The 26,014-nt window shown below is 38.7% G+C and overlaps 2 protein-coding genes across 5 annotated transcripts; one reads left to right on the top strand and one right to left on the bottom strand.

The window, feature by feature from the left end:
- On the top strand, nucleotides 1-6,169 carry EIF4A2 (eukaryotic translation initiation factor 4A2). 4 transcript variants are annotated; one of them, XR_013757440.1, is made up of 12 exons: nucleotides 1-85; nucleotides 896-944; nucleotides 1,027-1,159; nucleotides 1,443-1,582; nucleotides 2,355-2,523; nucleotides 2,619-2,728; nucleotides 2,962-3,105; nucleotides 3,405-3,542; nucleotides 3,785-3,874; nucleotides 4,182-4,261; nucleotides 4,694-4,804; nucleotides 5,529-5,670. XR_013757440.1 is itself a non-coding variant. In XM_079101477.1 (11 exons), the coding sequence occupies exons 1-11, from the start codon at nucleotides 57-59 to the stop codon at nucleotides 5,671-5,673; spliced, it is 1,227 nt and encodes a 408-aa protein (XP_078957603.1). In that variant the 5' UTR covers nucleotides 2-56; the 3' UTR covers nucleotides 5,674-6,169. The 4 variants fall into 4 exon arrangements, 2 of the variants coding, with proteins under 2 accessions (XP_078957603.1, XP_078957604.1); XR_013757441.1 differs by having other exon boundaries at nucleotides 4,694-4,800; nucleotides 5,529-5,669; XM_079101477.1 differs by lacking the exon at nucleotides 4,694-4,804 and having other exon boundaries at nucleotides 2-85; nucleotides 5,529-6,169.
- RFC4 (replication factor C subunit 4) lies at nucleotides 6,098-26,014 on the bottom strand. Its single transcript, XM_079101484.1, has 11 exons — nucleotides 25,863-26,014; nucleotides 24,535-24,677; nucleotides 22,895-22,973; nucleotides 21,802-21,881; nucleotides 11,890-12,009; nucleotides 8,580-8,723; nucleotides 8,181-8,301; nucleotides 7,455-7,580; nucleotides 6,711-6,791; nucleotides 6,527-6,643; nucleotides 6,098-6,448 (listed from the first exon to the last, which is right to left on the bottom strand). The coding sequence occupies exons 2-11, from the start codon at nucleotides 24,663-24,665 to the stop codon at nucleotides 6,353-6,355; spliced, it is 1,095 nt and encodes a 364-aa protein (XP_078957610.1). The 5' UTR covers nucleotides 24,666-24,677; nucleotides 25,863-26,014; the 3' UTR covers nucleotides 6,098-6,352.

The raw sequence follows: 26,014 nt of genomic DNA, 5'->3' as shown, positions 1-26,014 counted from the left end.
ACCGGTGGCGCGGCGCTGCTGTCTTTTCAGTCGGGCGCTGAGTGGTTCATCGGATCATGTCTGGTGGCTCCGCGGATTATAACAGGTATGGCGCCTTTTCGGTGGTGGTGTTGAGTAGTGAAGGTCATGTAGCGCCCGAGATTGTAGTGGATGGCTTGAAGGCAAGAAACTCTAGGCACATTGGCGTTTCCTTAAGATACTATATCCCCGTGTGTCCTTCGAGAAGCTTCCATAATGGGTAGGGCCCCGGGATGCGGGTAGACAGGGCGAGAGCCCGGAAACGGAGTGGTTGTAGAGGGTCTTTTCTGACAAAGGCATTTGAAAATTTTGGCTGCTTTCCCTCCCCGTGCAGGACAAGGTAAACATTTAGTTTTAAAGCCATGGCGCAGACATCGCCTTAGTGTAACCCAGTCCCAAACCTTTTTTTGCGGCCAGCAGCCCGAGTTGGGGTCCTAGGCTTAAGTTGAGGGGGAAGGGTGGCTGCGGTGTACACCTCACATCCCTAAGGCAGTGGGACTGGACGGGCAACGGGGGCGCCGGCGAACCGTTGGCATAGCCCTCTCTAGGCCCCTTCGCCGGCGTCAATCACCCCGGCTTGCGCAGAGTTAGGGGCGGAGCTCCTCGCGTGAAGCTCTCGCGAGACGCGCCGCTGCCGAAACGGGAGCGCTTGGCGCTCAAGCCTAAGAGGAAGGGGGCTGGTTGGTGTTTGTGGGCCAGCTTTCCCAGTTGTTCACAGCCCTGAACCTTTGGGAAGGCGCATGGTTCTTAATGTGCCTTGCAGCATCTGCTTCGTTTGCTCTTTTAGGAGGACTACACGCGTGTGGAGGGCAGTGAAAAAAGTTAGAAAGGGTTAGGTTTGGAAAGGGATGTTGCCTAACTGCGGTGTTCTTGTCAGCAGAGAACATGGAGGCCCAGAGGGAATGGACCCCGATGGTGTCATCGAGGTAAGAAATGGGTATGGATTTTTGAAGGTCTGGAGAGGTGAGTTTCTTCATTTTACTTAATTGTTATTCTTTAACTTAACAGAGCAACTGGAATGAGATTGTTGATAACTTTGATGATATGAATTTAAAGGAGTCTCTTCTTCGGGGCATCTATGCTTATGGTTTTGAGAAGCCTTCAGCTATTCAGCAGAGAGCTATCATTCCCTGTATTAAAGGTAAAAGAAAACTTGGCATTTTAAAAATGGAATTCACTATTCTACATTGCCGTGGACCATAAAAAAGGGAAAGTAACCCTTGGGGGACTACTAGCACCTATTTGTATTCCTTAAAGTGAAATGATGGCAATCATCTTTCGGGACTGACCTGAAATGAAGAGAATACTCATTGCTGATCACTTGAATATTTGGGCATAATTCATGTTCCAACTGGAATACGTGGTGTGAAGTAGAAGTGACGATTTGATGTGGGATCGGTAAATATGTATCCTACTTTTTTTAGGGTATGATGTGATTGCTCAAGCTCAGTCAGGTACTGGCAAGACAGCCACATTTGCTATTTCCATCCTGCAACAGTTGGAGATTGAGTTCAAGGAGACCCAAGCACTAGTATTGGCCCCCACCAGAGAACTGGCTCAACAGGTATTGATAGTGTAGTTCAAAAAAACTGCTTGCGTGTTGCATAGGTTTCAGGTTTCACAACTGTGAAGAATTTAAAACAGCTTAAATTGGTCCTTTCAGAGCCCCCCTTTTTTAAATGTCCATGCATGCAGGGAGTTTTTGGTTCATAGTTAAGCAGGAAATGGGTGTGTAGGTATGTTTACTAGGGTTGTACACCAAAAGATTGTGAATCCAAAGCTTTCTGTTTAGGGTGATCTAGATGTGTACCCGTTTTAATTTGAATGCAGTTGTGCAACATGAAAACTGCAGTGACATGTTACCATTTGACTGTCTCAGTAGTTTGTGATGCATCTGTTGCATGCTATGTTTTCAAAGCTCACTGCTGTATTGGCTTTGAAGTAAACTTTTCTAATAAAGCTTGTAGGCTTTATTAAGGTCAAGATTATAATAAGGCACCATACCCTGTGGGAGAAATTAATAATTTGCCCTAGCTGTAATTACATTCATTATTTGATTCACTGTTTACACCTTACACAGTGAAGAATGATGTAGGAAATGTTATTTACTTGATATCTGGGTCAACAGGATCCAAAGTATGACAAAGCACAAGACAGACGTGAAAAGAATTGTATCTTGAAGTAGTTAGGTCACTCTGCATTTTTTAAGCTTGGAAGTAGTCCTGTGCTATGCATGCATACAAGCTGTTGACAGACCAGAAACTTGCGATTATGCTTTGGAAGTTAGTCACAGTGTATACTTTTACAGGACAGTAATTAGGATTTTTGACTTTTAGATCCAAAAGGTGATTCTGGCACTTGGAGACTATATGGGAGCAACTTGTCATGCCTGCATTGGTGGAACAAATGTTCGAAATGAAATGCAAAAACTGCAGGCCGAAGCACCACATATTGTTGTTGGTACACCAGGGAGAGTGTTTGATATGTTAAATAGAAGATACCTTTGTAAGTACTACTGTCTTACTCGTACGATTTATTTTTACTATTGGACGCATTCATTAATGGATAGGTGATAACAGTATGACTTTTGTTATTAACAGCTCCAAAATGGATCAAAATGTTTGTTTTGGACGAAGCAGATGAAATGTTGAGCCGAGGGTTTAAGGATCAAATCTATGAGATTTTTCAAAAATTAAATACAAGTATTCAGGTAAGCTTTATTTCACTCTTGCTTCAGAGATTTGGTTTAATGCAGGTACAGTTACAATATAACTAAAGTGTTTTATTGTCGTTCCCCTGCTTAAAGCATTTGATACATTACTATCTCTGTCTAATTCATTCCATAATAAGACAGAGACGCTTGGTCTCAAACATTTTTCTTGTGTGTGAATCATGAAAGTCCGTGCTACCTACTTGTGTGAAAACATTCTTTGTTTTTCCAAGGTTGTGTTGCTTTCTGCCACAATGCCAACTGATGTGTTGGAAGTGACCAAAAAATTTATGAGAGATCCAATTCGAATTCTGGTGAAGAAGGAAGAATTGACCCTTGAAGGAATCAAACAATTTTACATTAATGTTGAAAGAGAGGTAATTTGTCTTAATTGTTAAGAAGTGAGAAATTTTTACCTTCTTGTATAAGCACTGTGCTAAAATTGCAGAAGCTAGGATCATATCTTGGTTTTTGCAATAATGCTAGCAGAGTACACACAAGAAGAAAAGTAACTGCACTGGATCCTAAAAGACTGGGGTGGACCTCTTTCTTAATGTCCAGTGTCCTTTGTCTTAAGATTTGGTGCAATATATCTTTAGACAGATCTACCTCAGAATTTCTAATGAAAAGTAGAAAACTAAACTTGATATATATTTTTTCCTTTGAAATGCTTTAGGAATGGAAGTTGGACACACTTTGTGACTTGTACGAGACACTGACCATTACACAGGCTGTTATTTTTCTCAATACAAGGCGCAAAGTGGACTGGCTCACAGAGAAAATGCATGCCAGGGACTTCACAGTTTCTGCTCTGGTAAGAGGCGTTCTTTTTTATGCCAATTAAAAGGTTGAATATTCATTTAAGCAGGATTCAGACTACAATATAGCTGATAAGTGCTGTGTTGTCGTTCCCCCTGCTCAAAATAAAGTTGTTTCTTACCTATACCTGTCTGCTATACTCCTGTAGCAGCCAGGGACGCTTGGTCTCATACATTTTCATAAAATTAAATGTTGACCTGACTGGTGATTCTTGAATTAAGGTTTTTTCATTTGCAGCATGGTGACATGGACCAGAAAGAGAGAGATGTTATCATGAGAGAATTCCGATCAGGGTCAAGCCGAGTTCTGATCACTACTGACTTGTTGGTAAGTATGTACTTTACTGCTTTTTATTTATTTTCTTTTTATTTTTTGGTGTTGGGGATCGAACCCAGGGACTTGTGCTTACATTTACTGCTTTTTAAATAATGTGCCAACAGTTAATATTTTCGGGAAGGTTTTTTTAAATAGCCTTTACCAAATTGGGCTGTTTGGGAGAAGAAATAAAAGACCACACTCCACAGTGGGCTATACCACTTAGTATAGTTCATTACTATTTTGTGGCCTACATTACATAGGCATCTCCCAGTGTTTTTGCATAGGATTTTGAAATGTACACCATTATATATTTCAGGCTCGTGGGATTGATGTACAACAAGTGTCTTTGGTTATAAACTATGATCTACCTACCAATCGTGAAAACTATATTCACAGGTGAGAATGTCTTGACTTTTCTGTATTGGCGAAATAAATTCATATTTTTCTTTTTTATATGAAAGGTAATGTCATCAGGGAATAGTCAGTAAAGACAGTAACAGATGTAATTTACATTGTACTTGGGAAGGCTGGTCAGAACAAAGTGGGAAAACTTGTAAATGTTGGCCCAGATTGTGCACATACATACAATACCGATCAGGTTGCTTTAGATCTGTTGGTTGTCTTAGTAGTGTATGTTTGAGCTTTATTTTTAGTGATGCTCGTGTCCATGTGCTTTTTCTTGGTGATTCTTCTATAGTTGGGATTTTTCTTGGTGTCGCCTGGTAGCAATTTGAGTGATCCCTGGTTTAGTTATAGTGGCTTTATCCCTAAATAAATTGAATTGTACTTTGTTATATGATGTAAAAAAAGACTTTTTAAAAAATACAGGAGTCGATAGCAGCAGTTGATGACGAGATGGCGCTCAGAAACGGCGTTGACGTAATTTAGGACGTGGAATCATAAGCGAAACAGCACACTGTTTGAATAAAGAGCGAGTCGGTATTTATATTTGTTTTTCTTTTGTCATGATTATTTGATATTTTAAGTTGCTCCAGCCAAGGCATTTTGTATGTTAGCATCTGTTAGGGAGTATTAGGTGGTTTGTATTGTCTGGTTTCTATAGGAAGGTAGAAAGCTGTTCTGGAGGTAAACACGTTTGAGTAATTTTGAGTACAACGTGTGAAACTGAGCAAAAAAAAAAAAAAAAAGCAGTGATAAGTTTGGGTTACCATACCAAATTTGTTTTCCCACTGGAAAAAAAGTTGTGAGTTTTAGAAAATAGTTAACCTTGCAGCATTTGTATTTACAGTTTACAGTTCCAGAAGTGCGTCGAAATGGATTACATAACTGTTCTCTTTGTTTTATTCCTGGTGTTTACATCTGTCCCAGGCTGACAACTGCTCTTGGCTGGCCCACTTTGGTATGGGCTTTAATTTCACTACCCCAAACACAATACTTGTCATCTGCTTTATAATAATGCTCAAGACGCCTGATAAAATCTCATTTTGCAGCCAGACAAGCCTTGAATCCTTTTGGCACTAACTGCAAAGGAAGATTTTTTTCTCTAGATATTGATTTTAGCAGCTAGTGCTCCAATTAGAAGCACGATAACCTTGATAAGTAAACAGCAGCTGATGGTTAACAAGTGGATCGTCATGTTCAGTAGTTCATAAAAGTATGTGAGAAGTAATGTTCTGATTGCTGGTTTCTTTTTCTTATACAGAATTGGCAGAGGGGGTCGATTTGGGAGGAAAGGTGTGGCTATAAACTTTGTTACTGAAGAAGACAAGAGGATTCTTCGTGACATTGAGACTTTCTACAATACTACAGTGGAGGAAATGCCCATGAATGTGGCTGACCTTATTTAATTCCTGGGATGAGATAGATTTGAATGCAGTGCTCGCTGTTGCTGAATAGGCGATCACAACGTGCATTGTGCTTCTTTGGGAATATTTGAATCTTGTCTCAATGCTCATAACGGATCAGAAATACAGATTTCGATAGCAAAGCGACATTAGTCGTGAGCTCTTGTGAGGAAAGTCATTGGCTTTATCCTCTTTAGAGTTAGACTGTTGGGGTGGGTATAAAAAGATGGGGTCTGTAAAATCTTTCTTTCTTAGAAATTTATTTCCTAGTTCTGTAGAAATGGTTGTATTAGATGTTCTCTATCATTTAATAATATACTTGTGGACTAAAAGATATAAGTGCTGTATAAAATCAGCCAATTATGTTAAACTAGCATATCTGCCTTTATTGTGTTTGTCATTAGCCTGAATAGAAAGGCCTTTAAAATTGATTTTTTTAGAAAGCATTTGAATGCATTTTGTTTGGTATTGTATTTATTCAATAAAGTATTTAATTAGTGCTAAGTGTGAACTGGACCCTGTTGCTAAGCCCCAGCAAGCAATCATATCCTAGGTAGGGTGAAACCCCCAGTAAAATTGCCATATTGCACATGTCTTAATGAAGTTTGAATGTTAAATAAATTGTATATTCACTTTAAAGTTGCTCTGGCCATTTTATTTTCACCCACATTCGATTATCGGCTTAACAATTCTGAGTTAATTGCTGCATCAGGGTTGCACACAGGCTGATCAGTTGCAGGTGTTCATCAGCACCATCTGCTAAGCATTTATCAACTTCCTACAAGAAGAAAAGAAAGGTCAGTAAACAAATCTTGAGGTAGATAAATGCTTTAGGATATTCTTGGTATGTACTCACAGCAAGTTTTTCTGTAATAATGGACTTCTGTTTGTCAGAAAGGTTCTCATTTTCTACGACCACATCGTGGAGTTGATTTATAAGTTGAGTTGCTGCATGACCCTCATCTATTAAGTCCTGTAATAGAAAAACTTTGGGTATGATCACTTCAAAATCTCCCCCAAGTTTAGTAACTGGTTTTTACCTTCACTACAGCTTCCAGTTTGTCAAAGGAGCCACTCTGACATGCAGCAAATATGCCATCAATTGTCTCAGCTGGTATTACCTGAAAGGTATAAAATGATCACTTCAGGGTAGATAAAGGACACAAAAATGCTGATGCCTCTGCAGAGTTGGGAAGATGAGGATAACTGGAAAAGGGCCAGAGTGACTAGTGTTTGCCTCGTTTGTTTCAGTCACCACTTTACAACTGGGATCATTTTAGATGATTCCTCATGTGAAGAGAAAACTGAACAAGAAGAGTCAGTGGGTGAGTGAAACTACCCACCCTTTTCCCGATCCTTAAGAACCCAGTGTTTAGGGCTGCAAGGGAAAGCAGTCTCTTTCCCAGTCTCTTAAGTGAGATTGGTGTTGTGAATGAAGTCTGAATGAATGAAATCACCAGTCTTGATACAGGATGCAATATTCATTTCCTTTTAATTTCAAATCTTGAAAGATTATTGTGTTTAAGGGATTTGAGTGAGCATCCTTGGATTTTTGTGGGGGAGGGGCTATTCTGGAATCAATCTCCTAACAGGTTGCATGAACAGAATACCTGCTGAACAGAGTGCCTTATGCTAATTGTTAACCTTTTATACTTATTCTTTCTTGATGTCTACTATGTACCTGATGAACTGAAAAATCAGTGTTACATAATCACAATATCTGGACAGAAAGTTTTAAACAGCCACAAAAAAGCCAACTAGAATGAATTTATCTAGTGTCTTACCCCAGCAATGTCTGTGATCACTTTTTCCATGACTTCTTTTCCACCTGTTAATCGAGTAGCACTTTGAAGAAACGTAATGGCTTTCCTTAAGTCTCCTTCTGATACTTTAACAAGATATGCTATTCCCTGAAAACAAAAGTGTTTTCTTTGTAGTGGGGATTGAATCAAAGGTTTTTTTTTAGTCACTGAGCTCCATCTCCAGCATTTTTCATTGTTTGATAGCCTGTAAGGTGACTTTGAAGTTGAGATTTTCCTGCCTCAGCTTCAGTAGTTGGTGGCATTAAACTATGATGGCAAACAAAAACACTGTCAGTGTACAGTTAACAGGAAAACAGTAATTCTGCTTTGGGGGGAATGTTAGTAGTGGCAGATGTCATAAGATGACATTTATCTAATAGTAGAAGAGATCTTTTGCATCTGAAAGAAACCAGCAGAGAGGAAAAGGTATTCCATTCTGTATTTCCTGGATCACACAAAAGTAAGGCTCTATCACTTGAAGTGTATTTTAGGAGACTAAAATGGAGAGATTTGTTGCAGTAGTTGCATATATGAGAAGTTTTAAGTGTCTGAAATAAATTAGCTTAAATAACAGAATAGTAAACTTTTAGTTCTTAGACATTCCAATTGTTGCTTCTATAGCTTCAGTTTGCCTGAAAAACATCAGGGTCAAAGTGACACTTCCATTTCCAGATCTTTTCATGGGTATTCATCAATGGAATTAATTACCTCATTACTAATTTTGACGTTTTCCTTTTCAGCAATGTCTAGTAATCGCTGTTGTTGAGTTTTATCTGACAGAGGCTTGAAGCGGAATTTTGAACATCTAGAGGTCAGGGGTTCAATTATCCTATAAAAGAATGGGAAAATAAGCCCCTCATTTTTATTAAGAACAAATCAAGATGGGGATGTTAATGCAGTCTTAAGATTTAGATTAAATTTAAATTAAAGCTGCCTTACAGCAGTGAAATATTTCACAACAGCTGGGCAAGAGACTTTGTTCTATCACTTGAAGTGGTATCACAAATGATACATTTGAAGTGATATGCCAGTTCTGATACATGTAGATATACACTGTGTCAATTAAAAAAAATAGACTGCCTAGCATCTATAGGGAAACATACATACCTACTAACATAGTTACAGATGAGACAGAAACGTGTGGTTTTAGACTCTTTCTCCATGGTACGTCTTAAAGCTGCCTGAGCAGCTGAGGTCATAGAATCGGCTTCATCCAAAATTACAATTTTAAAAGGAGGACATGGCTTTCCACTAATTTTGGAGAAACACAGGAAGGAGTCAGACTTTAGCATATTCTGCTTTTAACAGTTTAGTGAGACATAATACACACTACAGTTTTACCCAATTACAGTGTACATTAAATGTTTTTCAGTATATGGTAGTCCCCAGTGGATGTCTGAAATTGGGAATGTTAGTCTATAGTTACTGTGATTTTTTTTTTTCCCTATACGTACCTACGAAGTTTAATAGGCACAGTAAGAGATGAGCAATACTTAATCAAAGAATAACTGCTGTAATAAAATTGCCAGTATCACTATTTTTGTGTTTTGGGGGTATTATGTAAAACCAAGGTTACTTGAACATAAGTTCCATGATACTGCGACAGTTCTGATAACCAAGATGGCCACTGAGTGACTAACAGGTGGAATGCATGTATAATGTGAACAAGACGTGCTGTATAAAGGAATAATTCGTATACCAGGCAGGACAGAATGAGATTTCATCTCACATGCTACTCAGAAAGGCATGCAGTTTGAAACTTAATGAACTGTTTCTAGAATTTTCCATTTAATATTCTCAGACCACAATTGACTACAGGTAACTCCAACTACAGAAAGTCAAAAACAGTGGGTAAGGGGCGGGGGGGATATACCACATTCACAAATCGTGTTACCACTGTTTAAATTTAGAATATTTGTATTACCCCCAAAGAAATCCTGTGCCCATTAGGAGTCAGTCTTCTCCTTCCCCAATTCTGCCAGCTCTAGGCAATCACTGTTGTACTTTCTGATGCTATTCATTAATCAGTTGGACATTCAGGATTCCATACTGGGTATTAGGAATAATGTTACGGATTTTACTCGCTTTTTTTGAGCAATCATATATTTTCATTTTTTTATGGTTATGTACCTAGGAGTAGAACTGCTGGATCATATGGTAATTATGCTAAACTTTTACAGGAACTGCTAAACTGTTTTCCAAGAGACATTATTTTACATTCCATCCAGCAATGTATGAAGCTTAAACAGTTTCTCCACATCCTTGTCAACAACTTATTTTGTCTTTGATTTTAGCCATCCTAGTGGGTAAAAAGTGGCATTTCATCATGGTTTTGATTTTCATTTGCCTAATAAATAATGATGTTGAAGAATATTTTTTCATGTGCTTAAAGGTCATTTGTATATCTTTTTAATTGAGAAATGTGTATTTAGATTCCTTTGCCCATTGTTTAGTTGGTTTATTACTGTTATTTGGCATTGGGAATAGAACTAGAGGCACTTTATCACTAATATATATATATTATATATATAAAATATATATTTTTTTGAAATTATTTTTTTGAAATTTATTTTTATTGTAAACAAATGGGATACATGTTTGTACATGAAGTAAAGGCATACCATTTGTGTAATCATACATTTACATAGGGTAATGATGTTTGTCTCAATCTGTTATTTTTTTCCTTCCCCCCCACCCCTCCCACTCCTCTTTTCCCTCTATACAGTCCCTCCTGCCTCCATTCTCGCCCCGCTCCCATTCCCCCATTATGTGTCATCATCTGCTTATCAGCGAGATCATTTGTCCTTTGGTTTTTTGAGATTGGCTTATCTCACTTAGCATGATATTTTCCAATTTCATCCATTTGCCTGCAAATGCCATAATTTTATTATTCTTTATAGCTGAGTAATATTCCATTGTGTGTGTGTGTATGTATACATCTATATCTATCTATATATATATCTATCTCACAGTTTCTTTATCCATTCATCAATTGAAGGACATCTAGGTTGGTTCCACAATCTGGCTATTGTGAATTGAGCAGCTATGAACATTGAAGTGGCCTGTATCTCTGTAGTATGCTGATTTTAAGTCCTTTGGGTATAGGCCAAGGAGTTGGATAGCTGGGTCAAATGGTGGTTCCATTCCCAGCTTTCTGAGGAATCTCCACAGTATATATATATTTTTAAACTTTTGTTTTGAGATGGTGGTCTTGCTAAATTGCTAAGGCTGGCCTCGAACTAGTAATCCTCCTGCCTCATCCTCTTGAACTGTGCTGGGCTATTATTGAGTTCTACAAATTCTTTATCTATACTAGTCATTTATTAGTGATAGCCAGTGCTGAAAGAAAAAAAATTAATCATTCACTTTCTACAAATTTTAAAGTGTGTTCTGATGTAAAATTTAAATATATGTCCAGGTACCAAAATTTTAATCTTGGAACTCTGCCACCTAAGGGAAATGTAAGTTCTTAACTAAAGCCCTGTGTGCTTAGGCACGACAGTCACACATACACACACACGTGTGTGTGTGTGTGTGTGTGTGTGTGTGTGTACATATATATTTTGAGTTGTTTTTTAGTTGTTGATGGACCTTTATTTAATTTATTTATGTGCGGTGCTGAGAATGGAACCCAGTGCCTCATGTGTGGCTGTACCACTGAGCTACAAACCCAGTCCAATAGTCATACTTTAATTACCAATAGTGTTTCCTTTCACTGTACAATTGTCCCAGTTTGGAAACTGGAACCCAAAGTATGAAATATACACTAAAGCTTAAGATTTTATCTGACAAGGGAGGTAACTTGTTTTCTAACACAATTATAAAAATTAAAATCTCTTTTATGAGTATACCACCAAACTATTGACTATGATTAATACCCCTTACTCAAAACAACAGTAAAACCCTTGACAACCAACTTAAAATTCATTATTACAATAGGTCATTTCTGGGCTTAAATTTAGATAAGAATATGATCTAATAAAAAAGCTGAAAATTTGGCAGCAACATATATTGATTGTCTTAGTCCATTTTATGTTGCTACAAAAACTAAAACCTAGGTAATTTATAAAGCAAATAAATTTATTTCTCTCAGTTCAGGAGGCTAGGAAGTCCACAACTGAGAGACTGTATGTATCTGTTGAGGGTCATCTTGTCATAAGATGGCAGAAGGCATTACATGGCAAGACAGAGGTGCGCACTTGGATCTCTCTCTTATAAAGCCACTAATGTGATCATGGGGCCTTATCCTCTGATCTCTTCTAATTATCTCCAAAGGTTTCAAACCAAATACCATTAACACAGAAGTTTGAAGATTGTTTCCAACAAAAACTTTTTGGGAGAACATATTCATACCATAGCCTACATTTAAAAGAAATACAGTGACATGCTATGGAGAAGGGAAGGCAAGTTTACTTACTCTGTACGACTTCCTGATACAGTTAATTGGGCAAAATTTTTCACTTTCTCTCGAACTACCTGTATTCCACGTTCATCAGATGCATTTAACTCAAGAACTCTTAATCGAAACAGTTCGGGCCTATTTAAATATGAAACAAATATGAACATTGTAGACCATACAATAAATCCAGGCTTAAATCACATTTTTAACATTTGAACATTGCAGTAGTTTAAAATCTACCTAGTATACAATATACATAGAAGGTATGTGAGCAAGTCTGTGTTCTTTCTTTTGCAGAGCCATGCAGATAACATGTTAGCTTTTTCCCATAAAAAAAAAAAAAAAACCAAAAAAACCACTAAATAGAAAATATGTAAAATTTGTTATTTTTCCATTTTGCCATGTTATAAGAACCAACATAAATGCTATTTTAATGGTTATATGATAATTCCTTACTTAATTTACTTAACATACTTCAACTGTTAGACATCTAGATACTTTTAGCACATTTTGAATAATTTCCGGAGGGTAGTTTATTGTTAAGGAAAGTCAATGTTAAGTCAAAGTTAAAACATGAACAGGGTTTTTTTCTGTGCATATGTGTGTGCGTGTGTAGCTAGAGATCAAACCCAGGGCCTGTACATCCTAGACAGTGTTCTATCACTGAGCTACATATATCCCCAGCCCTAACATGAACAGTTTTTCTCCCCTCCCCACAGTACTGGGAACTGAACCCAGGAACTGGTGCATTCTAAGTAAGCACTCTACCACTGAGCTACATCTGTAGCTCTGGCATGAAGTTATGTGGGTTTTAAAAAAAATTACTAGAAGTAAAATATGCTCAATATAGAGCAATCAAAAATTAAAAAAAAAAAAAAAAAAAAAATCTGGCATGCCCTGTCAAATCACTGGTTTGAAACTACCCTCTAGTCTTTTTCTTTACATATATTTTAAATTTAAAACAAAACAACAAAAAAACAAGATTGGCTGGGGGTAGAGTGGTAGTGTGTGTGCTTAGCATATGTGAGGTCCTAAGTCCAATCTTTTAAATATCACCCCCCCCAGCAAATCCCACAAAAGTTTTATTTTTCCCAATTAGCATAATATATGAAACATTTTTCTTAGGTTATAAACATTTAGAAAAGTTTGTGCATGTATGTTCATTTTATACCACATATAATTAAATAAATTTACAATTAAATTATTTCTTTAAGGACAAAAATGTACTGACCTACTCTAAAATAAATGATAATAAACTACTTAATAGTTTCATTATGATTACATTGCTAAGGTTTGTTCAGCTTAAATCTATCTGAGCTGTGGAATACTCAAAAAAGTTCAGAAAAACAAAAGTTGCTAAACCAGGTGTGATCGTGCATCCTTGTATTCCAAGCTAGTTGGGAAGCTGAGGCAGGAGGATCCCGAGTTTGAGGCCAGCCTTGGCAACTAAGCAAGACCCTACCTCAAAATAAAAAAAAATTTAAGAAGGTCCGAGCAGTGGTAGAGCACCCCTAGGTTGCATTACCAGTAATGGAATGAAAAAAGAAAGTTGCCGTCTAATAAATACCAGGCTCATAGCGTGTTCTGTTGTCTTCCCTTACATTGTGGCACATTTATCCTTTCATATTTGGTGGTTTCAGAGGCATCTAATTATTTTCATATGTAGGATTTCTGATGTACCCCTTGACTATAGGCCTGATAAAAAATTCTGGGTAAATTCAAGATAGCAATTGTTATGTCAGTGCATGTTTCATGGACATTTAGATGCAGGCCACTATCAATATGTATTCTGTGTAGATATTACATAAGGTGGAAAATATGTGAGAATTGCAAGGGATTATTTTTTTATTGAGACACATTATTTATTAGACAAATTGCTCAAAACTACTTACAGATGATTAGCATACAAGGCATTTTAAATAGCTGATATCTACAACATCTGAGCTCATTGTTTCATAGCAACAGGAGGTGGCTTTGAAATTATTACAGTAGTACAATATGTATACAGTTAATTTTATGTAGTTAGAAGTTACTACTGCATCTTGACATTTGTTTACATTTCTCATCTGACTGAATAGCAGCATGTACAATTTGTGTCTGTACACACAAGTTTTGATATATTTTTATAATAGACATGTATATTTCATGGTGGTAATGACAAAGCAGACTATTATTGACATTTTATGCATTTATGACATACATTTTTCTTAAGTTTCAATATTTACAGATTACATGATTTAAAGTTTTCAAATTTTTGCAAATCTTCAAAAAAATCTACATATAATTATATCTACACAGTTGAAATCCATGTTGTTGAAGAGTCAACTGTATATCTATTAACTCTAGGTAAAGGGCTCTTCTAGAAGAGTTGACTATACCAAGATAGACAACCTAGGAAGAGGAATCTAAGAAGATCACAGGGAGACTTTTCTGGTATACCTGGAATTAAACTCCATCAACTACCATTTATTCTGCTTACACTCAGGAGACTTGAGGGCAAGAAGCTGGCCTGGCCACCTAAGGCAGGGCCTAAGAAATTCGGAGCAGGGGCAACTCAAGAAGGGGTGATGAAGAAAGTAACAGCAGTTTCTATCTCAAAGCTACAGATGTGAAGCATTACAAGGGTGATGAAACTACAGAATGACTAGGGACAGGATGATCCTCTGGGCTCCAAAATCATAACAAAAAGTTGTAGAAAATGGTCTTTAAAAAAAAAAAAAAAAAAAAAAAACACAAGCTCCCTGTGTTATATAGTTCATTCAAATATTTGAACGATGTTCAGAATGAAGGTTATAAAAGATGTAGGTGGCTAATTTACTGGGGAGGACAGGATGAACTGAGATTAATAAAAGTTCAGAAATAAAAATAAACCAAAGAACCCCACAGAAACTGAATGCAGGAGGGTTTTTCAAGATGGCGGCCTAGAGGGTGGCTGCATTACGTGTTGCTCAGAACTCAGGATTCAAGAGAGGAGATATTGAGACGCTTGGGACCAACTCAAAGTAGCCGGGTGACTCTCACCCCCTGGGGGGGCATCCCGGATGGGACGGGGGTCCCGGAACGCAGGAAACTTTGTGAAGTAGAACTGCCGGCGAGACGCCCCTCCCCCGGCTGGAGCGCCATAGAGGAGGCCGCTCGGCATAGCGCTGGGACTCGGAGCAGCCACTGGGGCTCCGGCGGCTGCCCGGGGGAGGAGTGGCGGGGAGAACTGTGTGGACTCAGGACACCGGGGCCTGCCCTGAGGAGGAGGAGAGGAGCGTGGCCACTTGGATTCGGAGAGACTGCGCCAGAGCTGCAGGCGGTTGCCAGAGGAGAAGCCGCGCGGCGAGCTGTTTGGAATCAGAACGACGCTTCTGAACCCCGGGGCCTGCCCTGAGGACGAGGAGGAAGAGGAGCGGCCGCTTGGATTCGGGTGACTACAGGGAACTACAGGCGGTTGCCAGAGAAGGGGCTGCGTGGCGAGCTGTTTGGACTCTGACCACTTCTGAACCCTGGGGCCTGCCCGGAGGAGTAGGAGAAGGAGGAGAAGGAGCCGGCGGGTCCTTTGGACTCGCAGTGACTGCATTAGCGCTCCGGGCGGCTGCTCAGAGGAGAAGGCGAGTGGTGAGTTGTTTGGTCTTAAAGTGACAGCTCCTGAACACAGGGGGGCTGCCTGGAGGAGAAGCGTGGTGGGACGCTTGGTCTTGAGGGGCCACACCAGAGCTCCGGGCGGTGCCCAGAGGACCCGTGCAGCGGGTCACGTGGATTCAGAGCCACTCAGAGGGACTGCTCCTGAACACCCGGGGGGTTATCTGGAGAAGGAGGAGGAACGGGGAGGGTCACTTCGACTCGGAGTGATTGATTGCCCCGGGCTACGGGTGGTTGGTGGGAGGAGGAGGCACGAAGTGAGTTTCTTGGACTCCTAGTGACCGCACCGGCATACTGGGCGGCTGTCTGGAGGAAGAGGCCTGTGGCGGGTCTCTGGGACTCAGAGCGATTGTTCGGGGCCACAGGTGGCTGCTCAGAGGAGGGGCCACGCAGCCAGGCGATTAGGTGCAGAACAGGGTCCCAGGATCTAGGAGGCTTCTGGGTGGAAGAGCCGCACAGAGACAGGCTTAGGGCGGAGCGAAGGTTCCAGGCCTATGGGCAAATTCTCTGAGGAGGGGCAGCCTAAGGAGATTCATCTGCGAAGGGTGAGGCTCCCAGGCCCAGGAGGTAGGGCCGGGCCCCTGGAAACTTTGCAGAGGAAGGCAGCCCAGCCCAGGCAGTAGCTGTAAATTGAGGGGAACCTCTAGGAGGAAACTGACCAGCGAGACCTCCCCACTGGGTGAGTCTTCCCTGCCTGGTGAGGTTTCCCCACAAGGACGGTAAAACCAGAGACACAGGCCCAAACAGGCCTTGACTCAGCCCACAGCCTAGGTCCCCTTTGGATGACCATTGGTCAACAAGTGGAGGCACCTCTGCCCACTAGCAGGGAATATACCCCACCTGAAGGCCACCACTCCTAGAGAGGCAGCTTCCTTGTGGAGCACCGCATTATCAACCTCCTCCAAGACTTCAGCCTACTGAAGGCTAAGAGGGGATATATATAGAAATCTTCAGGGTCATTGTAAATCAACAGAGGAAATCTGCAATATCTCAGCGGTCCACTGATATCTGAACAACATGAGAAAACAAGGAAAGAAAATGCTGCAAACAAATCTAGATGTTACATCAATAAAACCCAATGACAGCATGGCAGAAGAAATGACAGAAAAGGAGTTCAGAATGTACATAATTAAAATGATCAGAGAAGCAAACGAGGAGATGAAAGAGCAAATGCAAGCATTGAATGATGAGATGAAAGAGCAAATGCAAGTATTGATTGATCGCACCAATCGACAGTTAAAAGACCAAATACAGGAAGCAAAAGATCATTTCAATAAAGAGTTAGAGATATTGAAAAAAAACCAAACAGAAATCCTTGACATGAAGGAAACAATAAACCAAATTAAGAACTCCATAGAAAGCATATCCAATAGGATAGAACACCTGGAAGACAGAACCTCAGACATTGAAGACAAAATATTTAACCTTGAAAACAAAGCTGAACAAACAGAGAAGATGGTAAGAAATCATGAACAGAATCTACAAGAACTATGGGATATCATGAAAAGGTCAAATTGAAGAATTATTGGGATTGAGGAAGGCCTAGAGAAACAAGCCAAAGGAATGAACAACCTATTCAATGAAATAATATCAGAAAATTTCCCAAATCTGAAGAATGAAATGGAAAATCAAGTTCAAGAGGCTTACAGGACTCCAAATACACAAAATTACAACAGACCCACACCAAGGCACATTATAATGAAAATACCTAACATACAAAATAAAGACAGAATTTTAAAGCTGTGAGAGAAAAGAACCAAATTACATTCAGGGGGAAACCAATACGCATATCAGCAGATTTTTCAATCCAGACCCTAAAAGCTAGAAGGTCCTGGAACAACATTTTTCAAGCCCTGAAAGAAAATGGATGCCAACCAAGAATCTTATACCCAGCAAAACTTACCTTCAAATTTGATGATGAAATAAAATCCTTCCATGATAAACAAAAGCTAAAAGAATTTACAAAAAGAAAGCCAGCATTACAGAACATTCTCAACAAAATATTCCATGAGGAAGAGATGAAAAACAAAGAAGCAAATCAGCAAAGGGAGGAATTATTCTAAAGGAATTGTCAAATAAAGGAGGAAACAAGTTGTGTCAAACAAATAAATAAACAAAATTTTAAAAATGAACCAAATAACCGGGAAACCAAATCATTTCTCTATAATAACCCTGAATGTTAATGGCCTGAATTCATCAATCAAAAGACATAGACTGGCAGACTGGATTAAAAAGAAAGATCCAACAATATGTTGCCTGCAAGAGACTCACCTCATAGAAAAAGATACCCATAGATTAAAGGTGAAAGGATGGGGAAAAACATACCATGCACATGGACTCAGCAAAAAAGCTGGAGTATCCATCCTCATTTCCGATAATGTGGACTTCAAGCCAAAGTTAGTCAGAAGGGATAAAGAAGGTCATTTCATACTGCTTAAGGGAAGCATAAATCAGCAAGATATAACAATCATAAACATCTATGCCCCAAACAGTGGCTCATCTATGTATGTCAAACAAATCCTTCTCAATTTCAGAAACCAAATAGACCACAACACAATAATACTAGGTGATTTTAACACGCCGCTCTCACCACTGGACAGATCTTCCAGACAAAAATTGAGCAAAGAAACCATAGATCTCAACAACACAATCAATAATTTAGACTTAACGGACATTTATAGAATATTCCATCCAACCAAGAGTGAATACACTTTCTTCTCAGCAGCACATGGATCCTTCTCTAAAATAGACCATATATTATGCCACAAAGCTAATGTTAGCAAATACAAGAAGATAGAGACACTAGCATGTATTCTATCAGATCATAATGGATTGAAGTTAGAAATAAATGAAAGAGTAAAACACAGAAACTATTCCAACATCTGGAGATTAAACAATATGCTATTATATGATGAATGGATAACAGAAGATATTAGGAAGGAAATTAAAAAATTCTTAGAGGTAAATGAGAACAAAGAAACATCATATCAAAATCTCTGGGACACTATGAAAGCAGTACTTAGAGGGAAATTTATTTCATGGAGCGCATTTAATAAAAGAAGTAAAACTCAACAAATAAACCTAACACTACAGCTCAAAGCCTTAGAAAAAGAAGAACAGAACAGCACCAAAAGTAGTAGAAGACAGGAAATAGTTAAACTCAGAGCTGAAATCAATGAAATTGAAACAAAAGAAACAATACAAAAAATTGACAAAATAAATAGTTGGTTCTTAGAAAAAATAAACAAAATTGATAAACCTTTAGCCACACTAACAAAGAGAAGACGAGAGAAAACCCAAATCACTAAAATTCGGAATGAACAAGGAAATATCACAACAGACAGGATGGAAATACAAAACATAATTAGAAGCTATTTTGAAAATCTATACTCCAACAAAATAGAAAATTTCGAAGACATCAACAGGTTTCTAGAGACATATGAATTGCCTAAACTGAATGAGGAGGACATGAACAATTTAAATAGACCAATTTCAAATACTGAAATAGAAGAAGTCATCAAAAGCCTACCAACAAAGAAAAGTCCGGGACCAGATGGGTTCTCAGCCGAGTTCTACAAAACCTTTAAGGAAGAGCTCATTCCAATACTTCTCAAAGTATTCCATAAAATAGAAGAGGAGGGAACCCTCCCAAACTCATTCTATGAAGCCAATATCACACTGATACCTAAACCAGACAGAGACTCATCAAGGAAAGAAAATTTCAGACCAATATCCTTAATGAACATCGACGCAAAAATTCTCAACAAAATTTTAGCAAATCGCATACAAAAACATATTAAAAAGATAGTGCACCATGATCAAGTTGATTTCATCGCAGGGATGCAAGGTTGGTTCAACATCAGGAAATCAATAAACGTAATTCACCATATTAATAGACTTAAAGTCAAGAATCACATGATTATTTCAATAGATGCAGAAAAAGCATTTGATAAAATACAGCACCCCTTCATGCTCAAAACACTAGAAAAAATAGGGATAGTGGGAACATTCCTTAATATTGTAAAGGCCATTTATGCTAAGCCCATGGCTAATATCATTCTAAATGGTGAAAAACTGAAAGCATTCCCCCTAAAAACTGGAACAAGGCAGGGATGCCCTCTTTCACCACTTCTATTCAACATCGTTCTTGAGACTCTGGCCAGAGCAATTAGACAAACCAAAGAAATTAAAGGGATACGAATTGGAAAAGAAGAACTCAAACTATCCCTGTTCGCTGATGACATGATTATATATTTAGAGGAACCTGGAAATTCCACCAGAAAACTCTTAGAACTCATAAGTGATTTCAGTAAAGTAGCAGGTTACAAGATCAATGCCCATAAATCCAACGCATTTTTATACATAAGTGATGAATCTTCAGAAAGAGAAATTAGGAAAACTACCCCATTCACAATAGCCTCGAAAAAAATAAAATACTTGGGAATCAATCTCACAAAAGAGGTGAAAGACCTCTACAATGAGAACTATACAACACTAAAGAAAGAAATTAAAGAACACCTTAGAAGATGGAAAGATCTTCCATGTTCTTGGATAGGAAGAATTAATATTGTCAAAATGGCCATACTACCTAAAGTGCTATACAAATTCAATGCAATTCCAATTAAAATCCCAATGACGTACCTTACAGAAATAGAGCAGGCAATTATGAAATTCATCTGGAAGAATAAGAAACCCAGAATAGCTAAAGCAACCCTTAGCAGGAAGAGTGAAACAGGGGGTATTGCAATACCAGATCTTCAACTCTACTACAAAGCAATAGTAACAAAAACGGCATGGTATTGGTACCAAAATAGAAAGGTAGATCAATGGTACAGAACAGAGGACACGGACACAAACCCAAATAAATACAATTTTCTCATACTAGACAAAGGGGCCAAAAATATGCAATGGAGAAAAGATAGCCTCTTCAACAAATGGTGCTGGGAGAATTGGAAATCCATATGCAACAGAATGAAACTAAACCCATATCTCTCACCATGCACGAAACTAAACTCAAAATGGATTAAGGACCTCGGAATCAGACCAGAGACCCTGCAGATTATAGAAGAAAAAGTAGGTCCAAATCTTCACCTTGTTGGTCTAGGACCAGACTTCCTTAACAGGACTCCCATAGCACAAGAAATAAAAGCTAGAATCAACCACTGGGATAGATTCAAACTAAAAAGCTTTCTCTCAGCAAAGGAAACTATCAGCAATGCGAAGAAAGAGCCTACAGAGTGGGAGAATATCTTTGCCAATCATACTTCAGATAGAGCACTAATCTCCAGAATCTATAAAGAACTCAAAAAACTCTACTCCAAGAATTCAAACAGTCCAGTCAACAAATGGGCTAAGGAAATGAATAGACACTTCACAGAAGAAGATCTACAAGCAATCAACAAACATATGGAAAAATGTTCAACATCTCTAGTCATAAGAGAAATGCAAATCAAAACCACCCTAAGATTCCATCTCACCCCAATTAGAATGGCGATTATCAAGAATACGAGCAACAACAGGTGTTGGCGAGCATGTGGGGAGAAAGGTACACTCATACACTGCTGGTGGGGCTGCAAATTAGTGCAGCCACTCTGGAAAGCAGTGTGGAGATTCCTTAGAAAACTTGGAATGGAACCACCATTTGACCCAGCTATCCCACTCCTTGGCCTATACCCAAAGGACTTAAAATCTGCATACTACAGAAATACAGCCACATCAATGTTCATAGCTGCTCAATTCACAATAGCCAGACTATGGAACCAACCTAGATGCCCTTCAATTGACGAGTGGATAAAGAAACTGTGGTATATATACACAATGGAATATTACTCAGCCATAAAGAATGATAAAATTATGACATTTGCAGGCAAATGGATGAAATTGGAGAATATCATGCTAAGTGAGATAAGCCAATCTCAAAAAGCCAAAGGACGAATGATATCGCTAATAAGTGGAGGTTGACACATAATGGGGGGGAGGGAAGGGTTAGAGTTAGGGTTAGGGAGGGGGGCAAGTATGGAGGAAGGAACTACTGTATAGAGGGTAAAGAGGGGTGGGAGGGGTGGGGGGAAGGGAAAAAATAACAATGAATCAAACAACATTGCTCTATGTAAATTTATGATTACACAAATGGTATGCCTTTACGCCATGTACAAACAGAGAAACAACATGTATCCCATTTGTTTACAATAAAAAAAAAAAAAAAGAAACTGAATGCAAATTTTTAGAGAAACAAAAGTAGTACCAAAGATTTTTTTATGTCAAATTTTAAAAAAGGTGAGAAATTGAGCGAATTCATCTTACCCAAAGAGTTCTCTAGCAGCTGCCAAAATAGTGGATGTTTTCCCAGTTCCAGGTGGCCCATAAAACAAGAGATTAGGCAGCTGTGGAATAAATTTTAACTTTTATCAATTGTATTCTGGCACAAATAGATGAAATGATGACTATAAGTGTTTGTGGAAAAGCTCAGTGATTTCCCTAGTAGAGAAGATAGATGTTTAGCTATAAGATTCCTTAATCTAACTAGTATCATAATACTGACAGTTCTAAATACTGCTTTTTCATATACTATCACTTTTTCCCAAAGATATCTTTCTAATCTCTTAAACTGAACCAATATTTATGCTTCCTGTATTGATGACCTACTTAGGTGAATTTTTTTTTTTCTTTCTTTTTTTTGGGTACTGGTGATTGAACTCAGGGGCACTGAACCACTGAGCCACATCCTCAGCCCTATTTTGTATTTTATTTAATGACAGGGTCCCATTGAGTTGCTTAGGGCCTCCCTTTTGCTGAGGCGGGCTTTGAACTCTTGATCCTCCTGCCTCAGCCTCCGGAGCCACTGGGATTATAGGCATGCACCACTGTGCCTTGTATCTTAAATCACCCCCAAAGATTGTATATTGAAGGCTTGGTTGCTAGCCTGTGGCACTACTGGGAAGCAGTGGAACCTTTAGGAGGTAGGGCCTAGTAGAAGGAAGATAAGTCACTGGGAGCATAACTTGAAGGGAATCTAGGAATCCTGGCCCCTTCTCTCTCAGCTTTCTGGCCACCTTGAGGTAAGCTGCCTCCTCTGCCATGTGCTTCCACCATGACATATTGTGCTGCCACAGGCCAAGAGCAATGTAGGCAAGCAATCATGAATTGAAATCTCTGAAACTGTTAGCCAAAATAAACCTTTCCTTCTTTATGTTGTTTATTTTAGGTATTTTTAACAGAGCAATGGAAAGCTGCCTTATACAGTTGCTAAATAAGCTTTTGTTGAACTAACCATTGTACAGTCATCAAGGAGTTCCTATACATACAGCATGGTATTTAATGAGGGCAAAAGGTTACAAAGGAGGAGGGTGAAAAAATTAGGTCTTAAATCTCTAATGACATTGAAACTGGTACTCACATCAGCTCCTTCTAAAGTTTTTTTCAACACTGCAACTACTTCTTCTTGGAATGCAACCTCATCTACACATTTTGGGCGACTGAGGGGATGGAAGGAAGAGAAGTTATTTAGTATTGGTAGTCACAGAAAAGTCTCAAGTGTTTCTTCTTTTAAAATACCAACAATAATTCTCATATATTGGTAATGAATTGGAAGAGGTGGAAACCTCATTTGTATTTACCTTAAGTAATATATACTACTGAAGTGAAAAAATTTTATCTCCCATCTGTACTGCTTGCAACAAAAATTAAGCAATGGAATTTTATTTTATATACCACAAATGCCAACTGGTTAAAAATTAAACACTTGCCTAGAAAGTAGTATTATATTTTGCCAAGATAAGATTATGAAGCTGAACTGAAAACGGAGAACTATTTAATAATCTAAGGAAAGATAACTACTTTTGTTAATTACAGTTACATATATACACTTTAGTATGTTAATTGGTTAATGCCATTTTCCCCCATCATCTAAATGTACCAAAAGAGTTAACAAAAAAAGTTTAACCAATATGAAGTATAAAAATATAAAATTTCATCCTAAGTCATTACTTAGTGATCTTAAGAGAAACTAGAACAAAGTTATATTCCTATCCCTAAGACTAAGCTTTGTGCTTAGTTAGCTAATCAAATTTTTGATCCATACTTGCCTAATTAATGAGGTTATTGCTAGACAGGAATCATATCTTTTTATATTATGAATCAGTGTCTCATATTCAAATACTGCAAGAATTAGGTAGATAATGAGAGTGAAGAAAGCAGATGTACAGTGAGAAAAGAAGATAGTAGGGATTATGGCAAATTAAGGAACACATGACCTTCCCAAAATGAGAAGCAATAGCCAAGTCCATCCAATTGTCATTCAGAACTTGCAGCCAGTGCTCCTGATCCCCTGAGAAGCTAAAAATATAGACATCCCCCCTGATAATTTATTAAGTAAAAAAATCTAGATTTTGGGGGTGGGCATGTAGTTTGGTGGTAGAGTACTTATCTAGTATATGGCATGCTGGGTTCATTCCTCAGTATTGACACTTAAATAAAAAATAAAAATCTTAAAAATCTCAATTTTTATAAGCAATGTTGGTACCAAATAAAACATATGAGTGCCTTACTTGGTCAATAAATAATTTGTGAACCCTTAATAACTAAGGTTATATCAATCCATCCAATGGTACAAAGACTTCTTGCTAATGACAATTTAAATGCCATTTCAAGGGTTGTTTTGCCAAAAATGTATAAAAAATTTGACAATTTTCCACCTATTAATAATAAAAAAGGGACATTTGGATTTTTGGATTTAAGTAGAACTCCTGACAGCCAGTTTGCAAAAACTGTTTTCTACATTTCTGTATACCTGCCCCTAAAACTAAGGACTTTAGCTATCAAGATCTTAGTTTATCTATCAAATAAGGGAATTAAACTAGGACACTGTAAGGTATCTTTCAATCTCAAGTTTCCATGACTTATGTAATTGGGTGATTTTCAAGGACAGCATCTAAACAAAATGAACTAATTCCCTCTCATGTTAAAAAAAAAAAAAAGATCAGAACTGGTTAGAGAAGTAATTGTTAGCTATTTCAACAAAAACATAAGTGTTCTTACTATTTTTCTACCCATGGAACAGGTTTGATTTTCTTGTTCTCTCCACTGCTCCCTGCAGTGGCACCTACTCCTCGATCCTTGGTCAGTGGTGGTTTAGTACTGATAGATGTGCCTTTCAGAAATGCCTGCATGGTTACTTCGCCCTGATCAAGTGCAAGACAAAAAAGGAAAAGCTTTTTTGAAGCCATTAAGAGGAAGTTCAGCCTGAAAGCACACTTACCTTTTGCAAAGGCATTCATAATTACTTAATGAAGGACATTACCCCATGCCCCAGGATGCTCTGAATGCACTATACTGAAGGCTGCAAAGAATACAAAAAAGGCCCAAGTTCTTAAGGAACTTAGAACATATTTATAAGGAAGAAGTTACAAAACAAATATTAATTGCATGTCAGAAAAAAATTTTAAGAATTCCAAATGCCTTGATAAATATGACACCACTAATAGGCAAACTGTATATGGACCTCTACAGTTTCTTTCATTTAGGGGTGAGCTCTAGCTCACACCGTGAAATGAACTCAGCAATTAAGAGTGCTGGGATCACAAATGATAACCTTCACTGCTACTTAGCAAAGCCAGTGTCCAGTTAAAGAACTCCCCCTGCCCCCATCCGTGAGGGAGGAAGAGTGGGGGACCCTTGTTAAAATGAAAATAGTTGTTTTTTTCTGCTAACATGTTCAACTGAAGAACCCAATACTGAAAAGCATGAGAAATTTTAAAAATTCGTATAAAGACCCTCATAGGGAAGATTGCTACTAACATTTAGGTCAACATTTTGTCAGGACGTTTTCAGCAGGGGTGGGGGAAGTGGGGGGCAAAACGAGACACATCATTAACCTGCCTCAAAATCCTTAGCATTAGTGGCAACTCTATTTTTTCCACTACTATATATCCCAGTGCTTAGAACCGTGCCTGGTACATGACAGATGCTCCATAACGTTTGATGAATTAATTGCCACCTATGAGACGGGATTTACCCTTCTGCAAAAGGAGCTAAGGCCTTACTCCATAAGACAGCTGAGTTAAGAAAAAACCCTGCGAACTCTGCTTGGCAGATGGCTATATACTCAATAAAATAAATAATTAATATCTTTAAGCAGCCAAGGTTTTTGGCGCTGGACTAGTCCATTCCTGCCATGGGCTGCTAAAAAATAATACGGCCCGAAGCGAGGCTCTAAGAGATGCTGCACCGAACCCCAGGCTCGCTAGGGGATGCGGGGGTGGGGATGCAAGGGTGGCCAGTCTGAGCTACCAACGAGGTGGAAGACCTCACAGGGGCATCACGAGAGGGGCAGGGAAGGCAAGCTCCACATTTCAATCGCTGGTCACCTGCAAACCCGGCTTCCCGTGCGGGACCCGCAGAGCCTGGGCCTTTCAGCCTCTCGTCACCGAAGCGAGTAGGCCACCGGCTTGTTCTGGGGGCTTCCGGGATGGGGAAAGGACGAGGTGGTGGCGAAGCCTCAGCTCTATCCCCAAGTCAG

The sequence above is a fragment of the Sciurus vulgaris genome, assembly GCF_902686455.1.
Source record: "Sciurus vulgaris genome assembly, chromosome: 10".
In the NCBI taxonomy this organism is placed as follows: domain Eukaryota; kingdom Metazoa; phylum Chordata; class Mammalia; order Rodentia; family Sciuridae; genus Sciurus; species Sciurus vulgaris.
Note: the sequence above shows the minus strand (reverse complement) of the source record. Positions and strands in the feature narration are given on the sequence as shown.

What these genes read in the sequence shown, in the direction of transcription:
- RFC4 (XM_079101484.1), bottom strand. Translation starts at nt 24,665, where the DNA reads ATGCAGGCATTTCTGAAAGGCACATCTATCAGTACTAAACCACCACTG. An exon ending in GTATCAGGAAGTCGTACAGA is followed by an intron (nt 8,724 to 11,889) that starts GTAAGTAAACTT and finishes CTCCAAAATTAG; the next exon opens with TGGAAAGCCATGTCCTCCTT. An exon ending in TGATCACAGACATTGCTGGG is followed by an intron (nt 6,792 to 7,454) that starts GTAAGACACTAG and finishes TATACCTTTCAG; the next exon opens with GTAATACCAGCTGAGACAAT.
- EIF4A2 (XM_079101477.1), top strand. Translation starts at nt 57, where the DNA reads ATGTCTGGTGGCTCCGCGGATTATAACAG. An exon ending in GGCTCCGCGGATTATAACAG is followed by an intron (nt 86 to 895) that starts GTATGGCGCCTT and finishes TGTTCTTGTCAG; the next exon opens with CAGAGAACATGGAGGCCCAG. An exon ending in ACTTCACAGTTTCTGCTCTG is followed by an intron (nt 3,543 to 3,784) that starts GTAAGAGGCGTT and finishes TTTCATTTGCAG; the next exon opens with CATGGTGACATGGACCAGAA.